The sequence below is a fragment of the Oncorhynchus gorbuscha genome, linkage group LG21, assembly GCF_021184085.1.
Source record: "Oncorhynchus gorbuscha isolate QuinsamMale2020 ecotype Even-year linkage group LG21, OgorEven_v1.0, whole genome shotgun sequence".
NCBI classification, from domain to species: domain Eukaryota; kingdom Metazoa; phylum Chordata; class Actinopteri; order Salmoniformes; family Salmonidae; genus Oncorhynchus; species Oncorhynchus gorbuscha.
Window position 1 is genome coordinate 53,140,492 of NC_060193.1, and position 22,500 is coordinate 53,162,991.

Consider the following 22,500-nt stretch of genomic DNA (forward strand, 5'->3'; position numbering starts at 1 on the left):
GAGAGCGAGAGAGATGGGCAGAGAGAGAGAGAGAGAGATGGACAGAGAGAGATGGACAGAGAAAGAGAGAGATGGACAGAGAGAGAGAGAGAGAGAGATAGATGGACAGAGAGAGAGAGAGAGATAGATGGACAGAGAGAGAGATGGACAGAGAGAGAGAGAGAGAGAGATGGACAGAGAGAGAGAGAGATAGATGGACAGAGAGAGAGAGAGATAGATGGACAGAGAGAGAGAGAGAGAGAGAGATAGATGGACAGAGAGAGAGAGAGAGAGAGAGATAGATGGACAGAGAGAGAGAGAGAGAGAGAGATAGATAGCTGGAGAAAAGACACACCTCATCCAGTTGGAGTGAGTGTCTCTCTTGGCATCAATGTACTTGTCACTCTGCTTGCTTTTGTAGATCTGAGGACCAATTGCATCTCAGCAGTTATCTCACTCAGCCAATCAGAACTTGGTGTTACGCTTCAGACACACACACACACACACACACACACACACACACACACACACACACACACACACACACACACACACACACACACACACACACACACACACACACACACACACACACACTCCTCTCACCACCCAGGAGTATCCACTCTCCATGGCCAGCTCCGTGTCTGTGAGTTCTCCTTCATACGGTCCGTAGTGCGTCCCTTGGGTCACACAGTGTCCGTGGTTGAAGACCCCCAGCCCAGCTCCAGGGATGGCTGATGTCCTGACCTCCAGGCCGGGCGGCAGGGTGAGTCTGGCCCTGTCTGGGGCCCCCAGGGGGGCAGGGGTGTCTGGGATGAAGAGGGGGGGACCGTGGAGCTCACACTTCTCGATGAAGAAAGACTTGCACTCCTCACAGACTGAAAGAGAGAGATGAGAAACAGCAGATTCTCTACACAATATACAAACTAACCATTAGGTACAGGATTGTATCATGTTTTATCTACTGGTTAGCATAAACAAGACATTAGAGGCAATTTAACCAAATAACAAAAATACTGCATCTATAAAGACCTTAAAACAGGTTCATGAAGGTTTCACATAGAGATACAGTGTATTTAGATGGAGACTCACAGAGGTAATCTTCGTCTCTCAGCTCCTCTTCCTCAGTATAGCCGACTCTGACTCTGCTGCGGAGGTTCACCTGCTTTAGCCACGCCCTCTTCATCTGCTCTGACACACACACTGGGTCCTGTAAGGAGGGGAGGAAATGGTTCCACAGAGTAGCAACAGTGGTGTGGCTCACACCTGAGTAGAGTTATTACTCAGAGACATGTATTACAACTGATTACTAAACACTTGCGAGGATATGTTCATGGAATTAGTCAACATCAATAAAATAGCCTCTCTCCCCCTCCTCACTCACCCTGTGAGAGCTGCTGGGTGAGCTCTCCCCTTCACTCCCGCTCTCCTCCTGTCCCCCACTCGTCCACTCCATCTTTCCTTCGCTCTCCTCCTCTCCTCCACTCTTCCACTCTGATTCCATCCCTCCTTTGCTCGCGCTCTCCTTTTCTCCGTCTCTCTCTTCGTTCAGCAGCTCCTGTTTCTCCTCTTCTCTCGCCTCTCCTTCTTTCTTCCGCTCAGTCTCGTCCCTACTCTCTCTCGCCTCTCCTTCTCCAGTCAGCTCATCCAGGTGAGGTTGTCTTGAAGGTTTTCCTCCCACTTTGTGACTGCACCAGTCAGTCCACATCCAGGTGTAAATACGTGTCACCACTGGTCCTCTGCTCAGCTGTGGTCTGGCTGGGGTCGAGGGGTCAGACCTTGTGGTTACCTGTGTAGCAGTGGACGTGGCTGAGGCCACCTCAGAGCTTGTCGAGGTTTTAGGTGTGGCTGTGGTGTCAGAACGTTTGGTTCTGGTTGGGGACGAGGTTTGGGTCTGTGAATCAGTAGGGGTTAAGGTCGCTGTGTTGAGGGTTTTGGTTGAGGCTGAGATAGCAGGTGAGATATTGGACCCTGTAGTCAATGATGTTTTAGTTGTTATGGACTGAGGGAGTTTAGATGTGGTTTCTATTGAAGGTGTTCTGGACTGAGGGAGTTTAGACGTGGTTTCTATTGAAGGTGTTCTGGACTGAGGGAGTTTAGACGTGGTTTCTGTTGAAGGTGTTCTGGACTGAGGGGGTTTAGATGTGGAGGCTGTAGAAGGTGCTCTGGACTGAGGGGGATTAGATGTGGAGGCTGTAGAAGGTGTTCTGGACTGAGGGGGTTTAGATGTGGAGGCTGTAGAAGGTGCTCTGGACTGAGGGGGTTAGATGATGTTCTGGAGGCTGTAGAAGGTGCTCTGGACTGAGGGGGATTAGATGTGGAGGCTGTAGAAGGTGTTCTGGACTGAGGGGGTTTAGATGTGGAGGCTGTAGAAGGTGCTCTGGACTGAGGGGGTTTAGATGTGGAGGCTGTAGAAGGTGCTCTGGACTGAGGGGGATTAGATGTGGAGGCTGTAGAAGGTGCTCTGGACTGAGGGGGATTAGATGTGGAGGCTGTAGAAGGTGCTCTGGACTGAGGGGGATTAGATGTGGAGGCTGTAGAAGGTGCTCTGGACTGAGGGGGATTAGATGTGGAGGCTGTAGAATGTGTTCTGGACTTATTCTCCCTTCTCCTTTGAGTTTTACACTGGTATTTTCTCTCCAAGTGAGGGGTCCATTCTTCCTCCACTGTGTCACTAGGTCCTTGTGGGGGCGATCTACGCTCTCTCTCCTTACCCTCCCGGCCATGCATCATAAATACCGGGACCAGCGGCTGCAGACCTGGGGTGTATTCAGAGGTGGCACAATCCGAACTTTCCACATAGAAATACAATGAATAGAGGTCACGATTCCCTGATCAACCCGACAGACAATTATATCTGTTCTACACAACACATTTCTATCTGAGGCTAACGTCCTGAAACAGGCCACTGAGGAACAACAGAGAGCATTATCCTTCATCAATGCCTCAGAGATATATAGTACCTATAGCCAACATGGCCAAGTGGTTCCTCTTCATGTTTCTGTAGCGCTTTTTCTCCCATTCCGCCAAACTGGTCCATTTGCTCTGGGAAAAATACACATTCATCTCCTCACAGTCATCCTAAGAGTTAGCACAATACAGGTGTGCACACAGACACAAATAGCATCGGCCTAGTTGACTTTTAATAAGCACCAAAACATCTGAGACGTAATAGATGTTAGAAAACACATTTGACGTTGGTGCTACATGGTAAAGTTAGGCCTACTGTTGTCCATGTTGAACCTCACGTCATCACTAGAACTCATCTCTCTGCTGGTGTAGCACGTGTTCGCCTTTCGGTCCTCCGCCAATGTTGCCAACTTAGCGACGTTGTCGCTATATTTAGCGAGTATTCAGACCCCTCTAACGCACATTTTCAAAAAAGAGACTAGCGACTTTTTCTGGTGTTATTGGAGACTTTTGGAGACTCTGACGTGAAGCACGTTTCGTTCTTACTCTTCTCAATGAGCAGCGTGTTGCCAACTAATTTTCAGGGTAACTTGCTAGAGGCAGGTTGACCACTGGTAAAAGTTGCTAAATGACGTTGTCATGTCATTGCGTGATAACGTAAAACTGCGTCATTACGTTGGCTACACAATAACCTTACTCAAATTGACTGGCCATGTCGGCAAAAAAATATGATTTGACATTTGTTCAGGTACAGACTCCCACTCTTTTCTGTACATGTTTCATTGAAGCATGTTGATCGATGTTGTAAGTTCTGTTCAAGATCAAACATTCGTGACCAACTATATTCATTGGGTTTGGCTCGTCGAACCCGTACTACTGCTGCTACAGTCAGCCAACAATTTGTCATTTGCTGAAATTGCTACTGGCTGTGCACGAGCCGAGCGCCTGCTGCCGACGTCCCTCACAATGCACTTTTGCAGTCAGGCACGTGTGTTGTGACTGAGTGTGTGACAGAGAAAATCGTTTTTGTTTAATTTAGAGGGGAAATGCGTGCATTTTAGCATTTGAGTCACTTTTCAAAAGTTGCTAAAAGTTCCAAATTATTATTATTATTTTTTGTTGCTAGGTGCTGTTTGAAAAAAAAGTTGCTAAATCTAGCAACAAAATTGCTAAATTGGTATCACTGGTCCCACCCCGTCCCAAAGCACTCACAAGTGGCCCAGTCCCGCCCAGCTGTAGTCAGTGCAGGAGATGTTCACCCCTCCGCGTCCAGACTGCAAATGAATCGCGCATGCGGGCAGCCGCCGCTGGCTGATCCCGCCCTGGCTTACATTTGTTTTTAAACACTTATTAACTTGAATTAGGGCCAGACTAGTTACCATAATTTTCTCACATTGCCATTGACAGTTTTTTCTATTGTCTATTTTTGGTCCATTTAGATTGTTAATGTAGATTGTATACAAAAAAATGTTATGGCTAAAAATGTTCATATTTTACTGTAACTTGTGTGTTGACTGAGTGTGTGACATGCCTACCCATGTGAGAGACGCAAACTCGGTCTCAACCTTTAAGTCTTTACCGAAGACTCATCTCTTCAGTGGGTCATATGATTGATTGTAGTCTGGCCCAGGAGTGGGAAGGTGGACGGAAAGGCTCTGGAGCAACGAACCGCCCTTGCTGTCTCTGCCTGGCCGGTTCCCCTCTTTCCACTGGGATTCTCTGCCTCTAACCCTATTACAGGGGCTGAGTCACTGGCTTACTGGTGCTCTTTCATACCGTCCCTAGGAGGGGTGTGTCACTTGAGTGGGTTGAGTCACTGATGTGATCTTCCTGTCTGGGTTGGCACCCCCCCTTAGGTTGTGCTGTGGCGGAGATCTTTGTGGGCTATACTCGGCCTTGTCTCAGGATGGTAAGTTGGTGGTTGAAGATATCCCTCTAGTGGTGTGGGGGCTGTGCTTTGGCAACGTGGGTGGGGTTATATCCTTCCTGTTTGGCCCTGTCCGGGGGTGTCAAACATTAGTCCTCGGATGGGGTCACAGTGTCTCCTGACCCCTCCTGTCTCAGCCTCCAGTATTTATGCTGCAGTAGTTTGTGTTGGGGGGCTAGGGTCAGTTTGTTATATCTGGAGTACTTCTCCTGTCCTATTCGGTGTCCTGTGTGAATTTAAGTGTCCTCCCTCTAATTCTCTCTTTCTCTCTCGGAGGACCTGGGCCCTAGGACCATGCCTCAGGACTACCTGACATTATGACTCCTTGCTGTCCCCAGTCCACCTGGCCGTGCTGCTGCTCCTGTTTCAACTGTTCTGCCTTATTATTTGACCATGTTGGTCATTTATGAACATTTGAACATCTTGGCCATGTTCTGTTATAATCTCCACCCGGCACAGCCAGAAGAGGACTGGCGACCCCACATAGCCTGGTTCCTCTCTAGCCTTCTTCCTAGGTTTTGGCCTTTCTAGGGAGTTTTTACTAGCCACCGTGCTTCTACACCTGCATTGCTTGCTGTTTGGGGTTTTAGGCTGGGTTTCTGTACAGCACTTTGAGATATCAGCTGATGTACGAAGGGCTATATAAATAAATTTGATTTGTACAGTCGTGGCCAAAAGTTGAGAATGACACAAATATTAATTTTCACAAAGTTTGCTGCTTCACTGTCTTTAGATATTTTTGTCAGATGTTACTATAAGTACAAGCATTTCATAAGTCACAAAGGCCTTTATTGAAAATTACATGAAGTTGATGCAGAGTCAATATTTGCACTGTTTACCCTTCTTTTTCAAGACCTCTGCAATCCGCCCTGGCATGCTGTCAAATAACTTCTGGGCCACATCCTGACTGATGGACTTTCTTGGGTGCCCTGAAGCCTTCTTCACAACAATTGAACCGCTCTCCTTGAAGTTCTTGATGATCCGATAAATGGTTTATTTAGGTGCAATCTTACTGGCAGCAATATCCTTGCCTGTGAAGCCCTTTTTGATGGCACGTGTTTCCTTACAGGTAACCATGGTTGACAGGAAGAACAATGATTCCAAGCACCACCCTCCTTTTGAAGCTTCCAGTCTGTTATTCAAACTCAATCAGCATGACAGAGTGATCTCCAGCCTTGTCCTCGTCAACACTCACACCTGTGTTAATGAGAGAATCACTGACATGATGTCAGCTGGTCCTTTTGTGGCAGGGCTGAAATGCAGTGGAAATGTTTTTTGGGGATTCAGTTCATTTGCATGGCAAAGAGGGACTTCGCAATTAATTACATTTCATCTGATCACTCTTCATAACATTCTGGAGTATATGCAAATTGCCATCATACAAACTGAGGCAGCAGACTGTGAAAATTAATATTTGTGTCATTCTCAAAACTTTTGGCCACATCTATAGGCTCCTAAGTGGACCATAAGGTTAAAAACCAAACCAAATCAAGAAAACTAAACTAAATAACAAAAAAATGTAATTCAATTAAACAAATAATAATAATAAGTAACTCCGCCAGAGGGTCACGTTTGCAGGTCCCAAGCCCGGATAAGAGAGGAGGGTTGGAAGTGTGACATAAAAAAAAACAAGAATTGACAGAAGAAAGTTCATTTGTAGTTCTAAACATATTTAGGGTGTTTTTTACTCACTTTTTGTCTCTCCCACGACGTTGTTCCTATCTTCTACAGCGTCCATCACAATTCCTCTCTCCTACAGCGTCCATCACAATTCCTCTCTCCTACAGCGTCCATCACAATTCCTCTCTCCTACAGCGTCCACAATTACATGCACATGGCCAATTATGCAAATTAGGCGATGACATCATTCAGAGACTTCTAGCGACTTTTGGGACAGCCAATAGCTACTTTCCTTACTGAGGAGTTGGCAACACTGTCCTCCTCTGCCTAATAAAGTCTAAACAAATGCAAGTTGAAGCTACTATTTTACCCGTTGCATTGAATGTCTAAAATCACGTAAAACAAAAGCATACATAGACCTACTACTGTTGGTCTACCAACCCAGCCCAGGCAAGCATTAGGGATTTTTTTTCTCCCCAACGTTTTGAGGGACATTGCCCACATTTCTGTGGATAAGGCCTAGGACTGGAGAACTAGTGCATGCAGTTAGATATTTCGAACAGAAAGTTATCGTTGACTGTCTTTCTAACACTGTAACAACATACCTTACTAACCTAATATGTTTGGGTCATGGGTGCCAAGGGATGGTGGTCCAACAGACGTTTTCTTAATATTGTCTTTTTTTTTTTGGCAATACAATTGAGCCCTGCAGGTCAGTGACGTAAGCCTGGTTTATGATTTAACGTTTTCCATAGCGGGCTTTAAACCCCATCCTCTGGTGTAGGATAGATGTGGTTGTCCCTGGAAGCTGATCTGAGGCCAGTTTGAAGTTAGAACGAGCGGTTTAAAGTTCAAATGAGAGGTTTGGTCATCTGATCCTACATCAGCAGAATCCACCCAGGGCGCAGTTGGATACCCATATCGCATATCGCAGGCTGTTGCGTTTTCTCTTTGGGAGTAGCTCTACGCGTAACATTATCCATTCTCCCCAATCCCCCAGTCTCAGCGGTGTGATGGATAAAACCTCTCCGACCACAGACAATCTCTGCCCGTATCAATGCCCCTGTGTCCCTACCGACACCATCTGGGAGATGCCATGAGATGTCAGCTGGGTTATTTCTCACGCCGTCTCAGTACAGGTGAGAGTGTGGAAACAAGGGACAACGGAAAAGAAGGATAACATGAGATTTCGGTTATAGCGCGAATTGACTACAAGCTGCTGGGTCGAACAGGGCAAAGGATTTGTGCTGTCGAAGTACAGCATCGGGCAACGGTGTAATACAGTATTACTACAGTATTCTAGTTAGTGCACCATTGACTATCACACCGAAAGTGTTTTAGTGAATATCCCAATCACAGGTTTGTGAAATACCAGGATACGGGCTTATCTGACAGGTACGTTTTTAAAAATACAATAATTGGTCCTGTGTTTCCCGCGGTGTGTGATTACACTATTAATATCACTATTACTAGTTGCTATTAACGCCTTTCCTATAATGTCACTGTAGCCGATGTTATGTTTAAGAATACCCTGGCATTGCTGACCCCACACCCCTGTTATGTCCTTAGATGAGTGCCAGAAGGGCTATCAGTTTAAAGGTAGTATAGATCCATTTCCAGGAAACTATGACATCTACATAATGGCATTGTGTGTGGGGTACAATTCATGTTATAGGAAGGGAAGAACTGCACAGAAACACTGTTTTGAATGTGTCCTTAATTCAAAGGCAAAGTTGCAAGACTGTTGAAGACCAGTAGTGTTCCAGTATGTCTGTGCCCATGTCTCCGCCGTTCTGAAGATGTTTACATTGACCTGTGCTGTGCTGATGATGTCATGTCTCTCTTCCCAGGGGACTCTGAGGTGCCGTCCACTCCTGACCTACAGGATGCCATCCTCCTGGTGCTGATTTACACAGGTGAGATCTGTGTGTGTGTGTGTTTGTGTGTGTGTGTGTGTGTGTGTGTGTGTGTGTGTGTGTGTGTGTGTGTGTGTGTGTGTGTGTGTGTGTGTGTGTGTGTGTGTGTGTGTGTGTGTGTGTGTGTGTGTAATGTTGAAAACAGTTCAAAAGCAGTGTATACACTTCCAGTGACTTTCAGGTGCAGGTTGCAAAATCAAAAGTCATGAATGGATACCCAGTGTTGAATGGATACCCAGTGTTGAATGGATACCCAGTGTTGAATAGACGCCCAGTGTTGAATAGATACCCAGTGTTGAATAGACGCCCAGTGTTGAATAGATACCCAGTGTTGAATAGGTACCCAGTGTTGAATAGATACCCAGTGTTGAATGGATACCCAGTGTTGAATGGATACCCAGTGTTGAATGGATACCCAGTGTTGAATAGATACCCAGTGTTGAATAGATACAAAGTGTTGAATGGATACCCAGTGTTGAATGGATACCCAGTGTAGAATGGATACCCAGTGTTGAATAGATACCCAGTGTTGAATAGGTACCCAGTGTTGAATGGATACCCAGTGTTGAATGGATACCCAGTGTTGAATAGATGCCCAGTGTTGAATAGATACCCAGTGTTGAATAGACACCCAGTGTTGAATAGATACCCAGTGTTGAATAGGTACCCAGTGTTGAATAGACGCCCAGTGTTGAATAGATACCCAGTGTTGAATAGGTACCCAGTGTTGAATAGATACCCAGTGTTGAATGGATACCCAGTGTTGAATGGATACCCAGTGTTGAATGGATACCCAGTGTTGAATAGATACCCAGTGTTGAATAGATACCCAGTGTTGAATGGATACCCAGTGTTGAATGGATACCCAGTGTTGAATGGATACCCAGTGTTGAATGGATACCCAGTGTTGAATAGACGCCCAGTGTTGAATAGATACCCAGTGTTGAATAGACGCCCAGTGTTGAATAGATACCCAGTGTTGAATAGGTACCCAGTGTTGAATAGATGCCCAGTGTTGAATGGATACCCAGTGTTGAATAGGTACCCAGTGTTGAATAGATGCCCAGTGTTGAATGGATACCCAGTGTTGAATGGATACCCAGTGTTGAATGGATCGACTTCTGTTTAGTGCAACTTTTCAACCCAAAGATCTCCGTCAGGTAGACAACATAAAGAGTAGAACACTATGACGCTGCAACGGATGTTTTTGGATTATGACAAAGTAAGGAAGATGTACTGAGCTAGTTCAGGTATTTCTCAGTTGTATTCATATCACTAAATTGTTGCATATAGCACCTTTAACGCAATAAAGTATAAACTCCAAACACTGGGACATATAGTTACAGTCTATTGGCAGTCACAGAAGACCAGGTGTGACTGAATTCCCTGTAGACTTTTCTCTCTCCTCTCCTCCTCTTCGGCCATTGTTCATTTCTGCAAGTGGTGCGGCTGTCCTAGACACACACACATACTGACACACGCGCACACAGAGAGATTAGGAATGAGTGTGTATCTCTATTTACATGGAGAAGAGTGCTTTCAGAAGAGGGAGAAGAGAGGGAGAGAGCAGAGAGGAAAGGGAGAGTCTCGCCTTGACTACCTGGCTAAATTGTCCCCTGATGGAAAAATATTGTTGCAGGAATGATTTTTGAATAATTGAACATCCATGGCTTTAAAATTGCAGGCTCACCGAGATTTATTCCTGTGAAAAGTTAGAAGCCACACACACCACAACGAAATATTAATATCATTATATTTAACAGAAGATATATTGAGGATCTACGATGATATTGCAAGTCTCTTCTCCTCTTTTCTCCTCTCCTCTTCTCTCCTCTTCTCTTCTCTTCACTTCTCTTTTCCTCTCCTCTCCTCTCTTCTCCTCTCTTCTCCTCTCTTCTTTTCTCCTCTCCTCTCCTCTCCTCTCTTCTCCTCTCTTCTTTTCTCCTCTCCTCTCCTCTTCTCTTCTCTTCTCTTCTCTTTTCCTCTCCTCTTTTCTCCTCTCCTCTCCTCTCCTCTTCTCTTTTCCTCTCCTCTCCTCTCTTCTCCTCTCTTCTTTTCTCTTCTTTTCTCCTCTTTTCTCCTCTTTTCTCCTCTTCTCTTCTCTTCTCTTCTCTTCTCTTCTCTTCTCTCCTCTTCTCTTCTCTTCACTTCTCTTTTCCTCTCCTCTCCTCTCTTCTCCTCTCTTCTTTTCCTCTCCTCTCCTCTCCTCTCCTCTCCTCTCCTCTCCTCTCCTCTCCTCTCCTCTTCTCTCCTCTCCTCTCCTCTCCTCTCCTCTCCTCTCTCCTCTCTCTCTTCTCTTCTCTCCCTTCTCTCTCTTCTCTCTCTCTCTCTCTCCTCTCTTCCCTCTCCTCTCTCTTTCTCATCTCCTCTCCTCTCCTCTCCTCTCCTCTCCTCTCCTCTCATGAATTCCCTGTAGACTATTTTACGTAGGTAATATAGTGATCCTGTTTTTCTCCTCTCCATTGTCTCTCTCTTTCCTCCTGGTTAATAGTTAATGGAGTTTTTTGCAGATCCCTCCTGGGACCACAGGTTCCTTTTAGGTCATACAGTACAGGAGTGTGTGTGTGTGTCCACAGTCAAATCCCACAGCACTTTCTGACACAGTATGTGCTGTGATGGTCAGAAAAGGTAGAGGGGTGAGTCTTCAAACCTATATTTTATTCCAGGCTTTAACTCTCTGCCTCTTCCTTTCCTCCCTCTGTCTCTCTCGCCATTGTAACCAGCCCCTGTTGTGTGATGAACTGCTTGGACATGGTCCACAGAGAGAGAAGGATGTGAGGAGAAGAGGATTTAGAGAGGGTAGAAGGTTGGGAGAAGGAGAGAGAGGGGGGAGGGGAGAAAGGCAGAGAGAGAAAGAGAGATGGAGATTTCACATTGCTTTTAACGGCATTAACCTGCCCATGTTGTATATAATTTAGAGCAGTGGTGACATAGAGGAGGAGCTGTCTGATGGACACAGATGCACACACACAGATTTGTGGAATACCCCTTCTCTCTCTCTCTTTCTCTCTCTCTCTCTCAATTAAATTCAATTCAAGGGGCTTTATTGGCATGGGAAAAATATGTTAACATTGCCAAAGCAAGTGAGGTAGATAATATACAAAAGTGAAATAAACTATTAAAATTAACAGCAAACATTTAATATACAGAAGTTTCAAAAGAATAAAGACATTACAAATGTCATATTATGTATATATACAGTCTTGTAATGATGTACAAATGGTTAATGTACAAAAGGGAAAATAAATATGCATAAATATTGGTTGTATTTACAATGGTGTTTGTTCTTCACTGGTTGAACTTTTCTTGGGGCAACAGGTCACACATCTTGCTGCTGTGATGGCACACTGTGTTATTTCACCCAGTAGATAAGGGAGTTTATCAAAATCATGTTTGTTTTCAAATTCTTTGTGGATCTGTGTAATCTGAGGGAAATATGTGTCTCTAATATGGTCATACATTGGGCAGGAGGTTAGGAAGTGCAGCTCAGTCATCACCTCATTTTGTGGGCAGTGAGCACATAGCCTGTCTTCTCTTGAGAGCCAGGTCTGCCTACGGCGGCCTTTCCCAATAGCAAAGCAATGCTCACTGAGTCTGTACATAGTCAAAGCTTTCCTTAAGTTTGGGTCAGTCACAGTGGTCAGGTATTCTGCCACTGTGTACTCTTTGTTTAGGGCCAAGTAGCATTCTGTTTGCTCTGTTTTTTTGTAAATTCTTTCCAATGTGTCAAGTAATTATCTTTTTTTTCTCATGATTTGGTTGGGACTAATTCTGTTGCTGTCCTGGGGCTCTGTGGGGTGTGTTTGTGTTTGTGAACAGAGCCCCAGGACCAGCGTGCTTAGGGGACTCTTCTCCAGGTTCATCTCTCTGTCGGTGATGGCTTTGTTATGGAAGGTTTGGGAATCGCTTCCTTTTAGGTGGCTGTAGAATTTAACGTCTCTTTTCTAGATTTTGATAATTAGTGGGTATCGGCCTAATTCTGCTCTGCGTGCATTATTTGGTGTTCTACTTTGTACACGGAGGATATTTTTGCAGAATTCTGCATGCAGAGTCTCAATTTGGTATTTGTCCCATTTTGTGAATTCTTGGTTGGTGAGCGGACCCCAGACCTCACAGCCATAAAGGGCAATGGGTTCTATAACTAATTCAAGTATTTTTAGCCAGATCCTAATTGGTATGTTGAATTTGATGTTCCTTTTGATGGCATAGAATACCCATCTTGCCTTGTCTCTCAGATCGTTCACAGCTTTGTTGAAGTTACCTGTGGTGCTGATGTTTAGGCCGAGGTATGTATAGTGTTCTCTTGGGCAACGGTGTCTAGATGGAATTTGTATTTGTGATCCTGGCGACTGTACCTTTTTTGGAACACCATTATATTGATCTTACTGAGATTTACTCTCTCTCTCTCTCTCTCTCTCTCTCTCTCTCTCTCTCTCTCTCTCTCTCTCTCTCTCTCTCTCTCTCTCTCTCTCTCTCTCTCTCTTCTCTCTCTCTCTCTCTCTCTCTCTCTCTCTCTCTCTCTCTCTCTCTCTCTCTCTCTCTCTCTCGCTCTCTTTCTCTCTCTGTCTGTCTGTGTCTCTCTCTCTCTCTCTTCCACTCTCTCCCTCTCTTTCACTCTGTCTCTGTCTGTCTCTCTCTCTCTGTCTGTCTGTCTGTCTGTCTGTCTGTCTGTCTGTCTGTCTGTCTGTCTGTCTGTCTGTCTGTCTGTCTGTCTGTCTGTCTGTCTGTCTGTCTGTCTGTCTCTCTCTCTCTCTCTCTCTCTCTCTCTCTCTCTCTCTCTCTCTCTCTCTCTCTCTCTCTCTCTCTCTCTCTCTCTCTCTCTCTCTCTCTCCTGCTGATAGGAGACTGATGTAGTTATAATGGATGAAGAGATCCATGTTTTATCTTCTAACTCATCTTTCTGCAGGAGATCCAACCAGATGAGGTTTTGAGGCCGCCACCCCCAAGACCTCGCAGGACCCCGCCCCGATCTCTGCCTCCTTCCCCTCTCCACTACCTTGTCAGGATTTGGCCAGGGTTGTTCCGGTTTTTGGTCACTAGATGCCCCCATTGTGCCTTTTGACCTTTTGTTTTCCCTTGATCCCCATTATTATTTGCACCTGTGCCTCGTTTCCCCTGATTGTATTTAAACCCTTTGTTTTCCTCTGTTCTTTGCTCTGTGTTTTTTAAATTTTAGCACCCAGCCCTAGTACTCTGAGAACTCTTGTTGATCCCGGTGGACTCTCTTGTGGAATTCTGTTTTTTGTTCTTGTTTGTTTGTTTTTTGAGTATCTTTTGAGGCTTTTTGTGCTTTACCTTCCACCTTGTGGATTTACCTTTTTTGTCTAGGAGGATTACTTTTGTTCTTGTAGGATTCCTTTTGAGGTTGTGGAGTTACATGTTTTCCTGAAGAACTTCATTTTTTACTTCATTAAATACACCGTCTTAAGTACTGCTGTGTCTGCCTCATCTTCTGGGTTCTGCCGACTATTCGTGGCTCAGTTGGTTAAGTGACTGTTTCTCACTCCGGAGACCCGGGTTCGTAACCGGGTCCTGACAGAAACACAGAGCCAAAAATGAACCCAGAGGCAGCCAGTTCCCAGGACCTTGTTGCCATGCTGTCCCACCACCAGGACACTGACCAACGCCACGAAGCCGCCCTGGTTCAGCAAGAGGCCTTAATGGCTAGACATTCTCATCTTCTGTCGGAGATGCTGACTTCCATAAAGCAGATATCTGATTGACTTACCCCGGCAACAGTTCCCGTCCCAGTACCTCAGATTCACGTACCCATGGCAGTTAACCCTCTGGCTGAACCTCGTCTTCCACCTCCCCAACTGTTCTCAGGTGATCCAAGTGCTTGTAAAGGGTTTCTCACCCAATGTTCTCTCTCCTTCGTGCTGCAACTGAGAGAGAGAGAACTCAACCGTAGACCTCTAGCCCCTATCAGTCCCAGCTCCGAGTCCCCACCTTTATCCTCGCTGGCTCCACCGGAACCCATGCAGATTGGACGCATCTCCCAGGCTGAGAGAGACCGCCGGATGAGGGAGCGACGCTGTCTATATTGTGGCAAACCGGGCCATTTTCGTTCCACGTGTCCCGGGCTCCAGGGAAACGCTCTGTCCCGTACAGACCGGGGGGGAACTGTAACGGGAAACATAACCTCCTCCCATCCGTCCAACTCCCGTCTGCTCATTCCAGTCACCCTTTCCTGGGACAACCACAAGCTTCACCTTCAAGCCTTGGTAGACTCTGGAGCCGCAGGTAACTTCATGGATGGTGTCTGGTCGAAGGAGAATGGCGTTCCCTCTGAACCTCTAAGTGACCCCATGAGGGTTACTACATTGGATGGAAGCCCTTTGGGATCTGGACTTGTCACTCATATCACTACCTCCTTGCGACTTTCAGTTTCACAACACCAGGAATTGATGAACTTTCATTTGATCTCCTGTTCCGAGTTCCCTCTCGTCCTTGGATACCCTTGGCTTCACAGCCATAACCCTCACATCGACTGGTCTGTGGGCACTATCAAGCAGTGGGGTCTTATGTGCCAAGCTACTTGTATTTTCCCGAATTCCCGAGTTCTACTCCAGAGTCTTTAGAATCCATCGAGCTGACCCGAGTTCCCAAGTGTTACCATGACCTCAAACTGGTATTTAGCAAACAGAGGGCCACCATGCTACCACCCCATAGACCTTATGATTGCCCCATCGAAATGTTTCCGGGCACTTGCCCTCCCAGGGGTCGGACCTTTTCCCTATCTCCACCCGAACGAGCTGCTATGGATACCTACATCAAGGATGCTCTGGAAGCAGGCCTCATGCGTCCATCCACCTCCCCGGCGGGAGCAGGGTTTTTCTTTGTGGCCAAGAAAGACGGTGGATTACGTCCTTGCATCGACTACCAGGGACTCAATGCCATAACCGTCCGTAACCGTTACCCGCTACCCCTTATGGCCACAGCCTTCGAGCTGCTCCAGGAAGCAGTTGTTTTCACTAAGCTTGACCTGCGGAACGCATACCATCTTGTGCGGATCAGACCTGGTGACGAGTGGAAGACAGCTTTCAACACGCCTACTGGTCACTATGAATACTTGGTGATGCCCTTCGGCCTGACCAACGCCCCAGCGGTGTTCCAAGCGCTCATAAACGATGTGCTTAGGGATATGCTTAACATATTTGTGTTTGTTTACTTGGATGACATCCTCATCTTTTCAAGCTCTCTTAAAGAACACAATAAGCATGTCAGACAAGTACTCAAACGCCTCCTAGACAGCCATCTGTACGTTAAGCCGGAAAAATGTGAATTCCATTCATCCCGAGTACAATTCCTGGGCTTTGTAGTGGAACCCGGTCGAGTCCAAATGGACCCTAGGAAGGTAGGGGCGGTAGCGGATTGGCCCACCCCCAAATCCGTTAAGGAAGTTCAGCGTTTCCTGGGCTTCACTAACTTTTACCGCAAGTTCATTAAGAACTTCAGCTTGGTGGCAGCCCCTCTCTCAGCTTTAACCAAGGGTGGCAATGCAAGGTTTTTGTGGGGAAGAGAAGCTGAGACGGCCTTCCAAGGACTCAAGCAGCGCGTCCTCTCTGCTCCCATCCTGATACTACCGACTACGGATGAACCGTTTGTGGTGGAGGTAGACGCCTCAGAGATTGGTGTTGGAGCTGTCCTGTCTCAGAGGTGTGAAGACAAGAAGCTTCATCCGTGCGCTTTCTTCTCACACCGGCTTACCCCGGCTGAGAGGAACTACGATGTGGGGGATCGTGAACTCCTAGCGGTTAAGATGGCATTGAAGGAATGGAGACACTGGCTCGAGGGGGCTTCTCACCCGTTTCAAGTGCTTACGGACCACAAAAATCTGGAGTATTTCCAGCAGGCGAAGCGGTTGAACTCTAGACAAGCTAGATGGTCTCTTTTCTTCAATCGATTCCAGTTTATCCTCACCTATCGGCCCGGGTCGAAGAATCTCAAACCGGATGCCCTGTCCCGAGTCTACGCTCCTGCCATTCGAGATGACATGGACATGCCTGTCCTTCCTGCTGCTAAGATTGTGGCTCCGATCTCGTGGCAAGTTGAGGATACTGTGAGACGAGCTCAAGCTATTGAACCGGACCCGAAAGGAGGTCCTGCCAATCGGTTGTTTGTCCCCAAGGCAGTGAGGACTCAGGTCCTTCTGTGGGGGCACTCCTCTCGCCTCACCTGTCACCCGGGCGTAGGTCGCACCTTGGAGTTCATCCAGCGTAAGTTCTGGTGGCCTACCATAAGAGAAGACGTTGCCACTTTCGTCAATGCCTGCCCCGTGTGCTGCCAGGGCAAATCTTCTCACCTCCGCCCGCAAGGACTCCTTCACCCTTTACCTGTTCCCCACAGACCCTGGTCCCATATCTCGTTGGACTTCATTACTGGCCTTCCTCCATCCCATGGCAATACTACTATCCTAGTCATTATCGACAGGTTTTCAAAGGCGGCCAGGTTCGTCCCTCTGACTAAGTTACCTTCTGCCAAGGAAACGGCTGAGTTGGTAATTAATCATGTGTTCCGAGTCTTCGGCACTCCTCAAGATATGGTTTCTGACAGAGGTCCCCAGTTCGCCTCTAGGTTTTGGAAGGCCTTCTGCCAACTCATGGGGGCTTCTGCCAGTCTATCTTCAGGGTACCATCCGGAGTCCAACGGCCAAACTGAGAGGATGAATCAAGAGCTGGAAACCACCCTCCGATGTATGACTCGTAACAACCCGTCCACATGGTCGTCCTTCATTGTTTGGGCCGAATACGCGCACAACACCTTGCACTCCTCCTCCACTGGTATGTCCCCGCACGAGTGTCAGTTTGGCTATGCCCCTCCATTGTTCCCGGACCAGGAGGCAGAAGTCAGAGTGCCTTCAGCCTTGAAGTTCGTCAGACGCTGTCGGCTTATGTGGAGGAAGACCCGTCTTAATCTTATGCGTTCCTCACAGAGGTACCAACAACAAGCCAACAGACGTCGCCGTCCCGGGCCTACCCTGCGCCCGGCCAGAGAGTCTGGCTCTCCACAAGAGACTTACCACTACGGGTGGAGTCTCGCAAGCTGTCCCAAAAATACATTGGTCCCTTTAAGGTTGCCAGGAGAGTTAACCCAGTTTCTTATCGCCTACACTTACCCAGATCCCTTAAGATTAATCCCACGTTTCACATTTCCCTATTAAAACCTGTTGTTTTTTCTCCCCTTGTCCCGGCAGACAGACCTCCCCCTCCGCCTCGTGTCATTGGAGGCCAGCCGGCTTATACCGTCCATCGGATACTGGATTCCCGCCGGGTGCAGCGGTCCTGGCAGTATCTGGTGGACTGGGAAGGCTACGGTCCCGAGGAGCGCTCCTGGGTTCCTGCCAAAGACATACTGGACCCTGACCTCATTCGTCAGTTCAGGGCCCTCCACCCTGAGAGAGCTGGTAGGAACGTCAGGAGCCGTTCCTAGGGGGGGGATTCTGTCAGGATTTGGCCAGGGTTGTTCCGGTTTTTGGTCACTAGATGCCCCCATTGTGCCTTTTGACCTTTTGTTTTCCCTTGATCCCCATTATTATTTGCACCTGTGCCTCGTTTCCCCTGATTGTATTTAAACCCTTTGTTTTCCTCTGTTATTTGTTCTGTGTTTGTATGTTAGCACCCAGCCCTAGTACTCTGAGAACTCTTGTTGATCCCGGTGGACTCTCTTGTGGAATTCTGGTTTTTGTTCTTGTTTGTTTGTTTTTTGAGTATCTTTTGAGGCTTTTTGTGCTTTACCTTCCACCTTGTGGATTTACCTTTTTTGTCTGGGAGGATTACTTTTGTTCTTGTAGGATTCCTTTTGAGGTTGTGGAGTTACATGTTTTCCTGAAGAACTTAATTTTTTACTTCATTAAATACACCGTCTCAAGTACTGCTGTGTCTGCCTCATCTTCTGGGTTCTGCCGACTATTCATGGCTCAGTTGATTAAGTGACTGTTTCTCACTCCGGAGACCCGGGTTCATAACCGGGTCCTGACATACCTGTCTCCTGATGTGAGTTCTGGGCCTGTATCCACAAAAAAGTGTCTCGGAGGAGTGCTGATCTAGCATCAGTTTAGCATTTTATTTCATGATGAATAAGATTGTATGGACAGATCCTAGATCAGCTATCATATCCTGAGGCACATAGTAGACACGGGCCCTGGCCTTAGTTCATTTAGATCATAGTTCTATCCCAACCAAACTAATTTAGGTCCTTTGATTGTCTTTGTTCTTGCAGGTATAGAACCCATTGCTGAACGTAAGTATTACACTCCTTTAATGTGCTGTCAAGTTATAGTTAAGAACATAGAGTATAACTAACTACTTCTCTCTCTCTCCCCTCCCTCTCTCTCTTACTCCAGGGTTTGATGGAGAGTTGTAACCAGTTTAATGTCAGCAGGAACAGTAGTAATAAGTGGAGGACTTCTCGCCACAGTCATCCTGCTCTGCATTGTAGCAGTGCTGTGCTACTGCAGGCTCCAGGTAACCTGTATGTGTGTGTCCATGTGACTGTGTGTATGTTTGTGTGTGCGTGTGCCCGTGTGTGTGTTTTATCTGCACAGTCTTTCATGAACAATAATTGATTGCAACAAAACCTCCCCTCCTTCACCAATTCCAGTACTACTGCTGTAAGAAAAATGAGTCGGAGGTGGACTTTGCTTCCGTGGCTGGAGGAGGTGACGGAACGGGAGGAGGAGATGGAGAAGGGGATGCTCAAGGGGAGGTTCAGGCTCACTTTGCCTGCAATGCCTGCAGCGCCCCTGGGATGGACAGCCTGGCTGTCACCCCTCTCTGCCTGGAGCCCCTGGAGGTTAGAGTACAGGACTAACACAAAACCCTAGACCTGAACCTAGAGCTACAGTAGGCAGTTGATCCATACATAGAATTTGAAGGACTCTATTCTATTTCAATCATTCTATTTCTATGGTGATTGTGTGTGTTCCAGGTGGGCCCTCCTCCCAACTACTGCCCCACCTGCTCCCCCTTCTGGCTACGCCCGGGACTTAGTGACGAGCTGCACAACGGAACCGAGCGGCTGGGATTCCATACGTATCACTATGACAACCCCGGACTGTGTCAATCACTGCCCCTGTCAGACACGCCGCAGGCGCCCTTCTTTTTGACCCAGCCCGGCCAATCCCCTTTGAGCTACTATAGCCCCGTTGACACCTACCCTAACACACCCTGCAGTAACAGACGCCCCTACAGCACACCGGTTTGACACACATGGACACACACACACACACACACACACTGACGTCACACACACACTCATACAAACACTCCTTCTCCCAGGGGAAAGAGACCCAGAGACATCACCCATCCAGGGGAGAGAGCCACACACTGAACCCAGAGACGGAGCCTCCTGATCGGGACAGAACTACACACGGACCCTTGTCTGGTGCAGCGGTGTGGAGTTCTGGTCATCTGGTATCCCATACAGTGGAGGAGATGTTGGGTTTGACTATGGGAGATGATGGGAGAAGATAGACGAGAGCAGCAACACACTGTTGTTTCTCTCTCTTTCTCTCGATCTGTCTTTCTCTCCCTCATTTTCCATCATCTCTCTCCTCTGCCTGAAACCTGATAATGTGAACGAGGTGACTGACATGAGGGCTATATGTGTTTTCATTGTAAGTTTGTAAGATTTTTTTTTCTTCCAGAGTTTAAAGGAGCAGTATGTCCCTGGTTGACCCTTAGAATTTCTTTTTTTTAGCAGTTTTACATGTGATTTAAAAATATATATATATTGTAAGGGGATATCCGGATGCATTATATATAATCCTGGCTAAAACAATACAAAACACACAAACATTTTAGCCAACGAGGGCATCTGTTTGTCTAATTCTATGATGTTTCACTTAGCCCTTACCCTGTCCTTCAAAACAGAGATTCTGTACATTTACTAAAAGATGTTCATCATGATCACTGTTGATAATATAGACTAGTATTGATAAAAGAGATTTGACTGTTTTCACACAATGCACTTTTCTCACAGGGTGCGTCCCAAATTGCATTGTATTCCCTATATAGTACACTACTTTTGACCAGGACCCATATGGGTCTGGTCAAAAGTAGTGCACTATTTAGGGAACAGGATGCCATTTTCGACAAAGCCATAGTCTTCACATCTTAGTCTTCCTCACTTCTCGTCCTTTTGTAATTCTTTATTAGAGAGTTGATGGGAAAATGGACATCTGTCTGTTCACGTGTTGATTTACTGGAAAAAACACTCAAAGTTTGTGTTCACTGCTATGTAGTCACACACTCACACAAAGACACTGCTTGCTGCCTGTAGTCTGCCAATGAAGGTAACTTTAATATTGAATTCACTAATTCTATAATATATTTATTTTTTCTATTAAAGGTGGACTCTGAAAAATGACATCATCATACAGAGCAGGGCAACTTCCTACCTACAGACAATTTGCACTGTTCATTGACACATGCCCATATTGGGAAGAGCCAGTGACAGATTATAATTTTGTTGTTGATGATGTCTCTAAACAGGAAGTTGACCCGAGGTGTACGATGATGTCATGTAGCTGAGTCTCCCTTTAAAATGAACTCTCTGAAGATTAATTCCACCTTTAACACACAATGTTCCTTTTTGAAGATAAATGAATATGTATATCTGCCTGACCTCGTCTGTGTTTCTTCACTAACAATGAATCAAATAATATATACCATTTAGCAGACACTTTTATCCAAAGCGACTTGGGTGCATTCATTTGTGGTTTTATAACGTATGGGTAGTCCCAGGAATTAAACCAACTCCTCCCCCGTTGCAAGGACCATGCTCTACCAACTGAGCACCGCAAATGAAAAGCAGACTCAGAAATTTGACAAATACATATAAATAAGCAATAACACAATGTCAGTCTAGACGCTGGCGCTATGATGCTTTGACACAACCTGGTTGTCCTGTGGGCCTTCTTTAAAGGTAGTTGTATGGCGTCGTGTCTGTGAGTTGTGTGAACAGGACTTGTTCAGGATCACCTGTCTCACTCTGCTGTTGGCAGATAGAATTTAAAAGAAATATATATATTTCACCTTTATTTATTGATTTACAATTGCCACCTGGCCAATATAAAGCAAAGCAGTTCGACACAACACAGAGTTACACATGGAGTAAAACAAACATACAGTCAATAATACAGTAGAAAAATAAGTCTATATACATTGTGAGCAAGTGAGGTGAGATAAGGGAGGTAAAGGCAAAAAAAGGCCATGGTGGCGAAGTAAATACAATATAGCAAGTAAAACACTGGAATGGTTGGTTTGAAGTGGAAGAATGTGCAAAGTAGAGATAGAAATAATGGTGTGCAAAGGAGCAAAATAAATAAATAAATACAGTAGGGAAAGAGGTAGTTGTTTGGGCTAAATTATAGATGGGCTATGTACAGGTGCAGTAATCTGTGAGCTGCTCTGACAGCTGGTGCTTAAAGTTTGTGAGGGAGATAAGTGTTTCCAGTTTCAGAGATGTTTGTAGTTCGTTCCAGTCATTGGCAGCAGAGAACTGGAAGGAGAGGCGGCCAAAGGAAGAATTGGTTTTGGGGGTGACCAGAGAGATATACCTGCTAGAGCGCGTGCTACAGATGGGTGCTGCTATGGTGACCAGCGAGCTGAGATAAGGGGGGACTTTACCTACCAGGGTCTTGTAGATGACCTGGTGCCAGTGGGTTTGGCGACGAGTATGAAGCGAGAGCCAGCCAACGAGAGCGTACAGGTCGCAGTGGTGGGTAGTATATGGGGCTTTGGTGACAAAACGGATGGCACTGTGATAGACTGCATCCAATTTATTGAGTAGGGTACTGGAGGCTATTTTGTAAATGACATCACTGAAGTCGAGGATTGGTAGGATGGTCAGTTTTACAAGGGTCTGTTTGGCATAGTGAAGGATGCTTGCAGAATAGGAAGCCAATTCTAGATTTAACTTTGGATTGGAGATGTGAGTCTGGAAGGAGAGTTTACAGTCTAACCAGACACCTAGGTATTTGTAGTTGTCCACATATTCTACGTCAGAGCCGTCCAGAGTAGTGATGTTGGACAGGCGGGCAGGTGCAGGCAGCGATCGGTTGAAGAGCATGCATTTAGTTTTACTTGTATTTAAGAGCAGTTGGAGGCCACAGAAGGAGAGTTGTATGGCATTGAAGCTCATCTG

The 22,500-nt window shown here is 46.3% G+C and overlaps 1 protein-coding gene and 1 pseudogene across 1 annotated transcript; one reads left to right on the forward strand and one right to left on the reverse strand.

Annotated features, from left to right (window-relative positions):
• Positions 1 to 3,684, reverse strand: part of LOC124007893 — a 15,525-nt pseudogene extending 11,841 nt beyond the window's left edge.
• Positions 3,685 to 18,535: 14,851 nt separating this feature from the next.
• Positions 18,536 to 20,916, forward strand: LOC124007704 (protein FAM163A-like). Its single transcript, XM_046318411.1, has 3 exons — positions 18,536 to 18,818; positions 18,955 to 19,146; positions 19,282 to 20,916. The coding sequence occupies exons 1-3, from the start codon at positions 18,726 to 18,728 to the stop codon at positions 19,555 to 19,557; spliced, it is 561 nt and encodes a 186-aa protein (XP_046174367.1). The 5' UTR covers positions 18,536 to 18,725; the 3' UTR covers positions 19,558 to 20,916.
• The last annotated feature ends 1,584 nt before the right edge of the window (positions 20,917 to 22,500 follow it).

Bases quoted from the DNA above. Each gene is read 5' to 3' on its own strand.
- LOC124007704 (XM_046318411.1), top strand. From the start codon at position 18,726: ATGTCAGCAGGAACAGTAGTAATAAGTGGAGGACTTCTCGCCACAGTC. The intron at 18,819-18,954 runs GTAACCTGTATG...CACCAATTCCAG, and splicing joins TGTGCTACTGCAGGCTCCAG to TACTACTGCTGTAAGAAAAA. The intron at 19,147-19,281 runs GTTAGAGTACAG...TGTGTGTTCCAG, and splicing joins TCTGCCTGGAGCCCCTGGAG to GTGGGCCCTCCTCCCAACTA.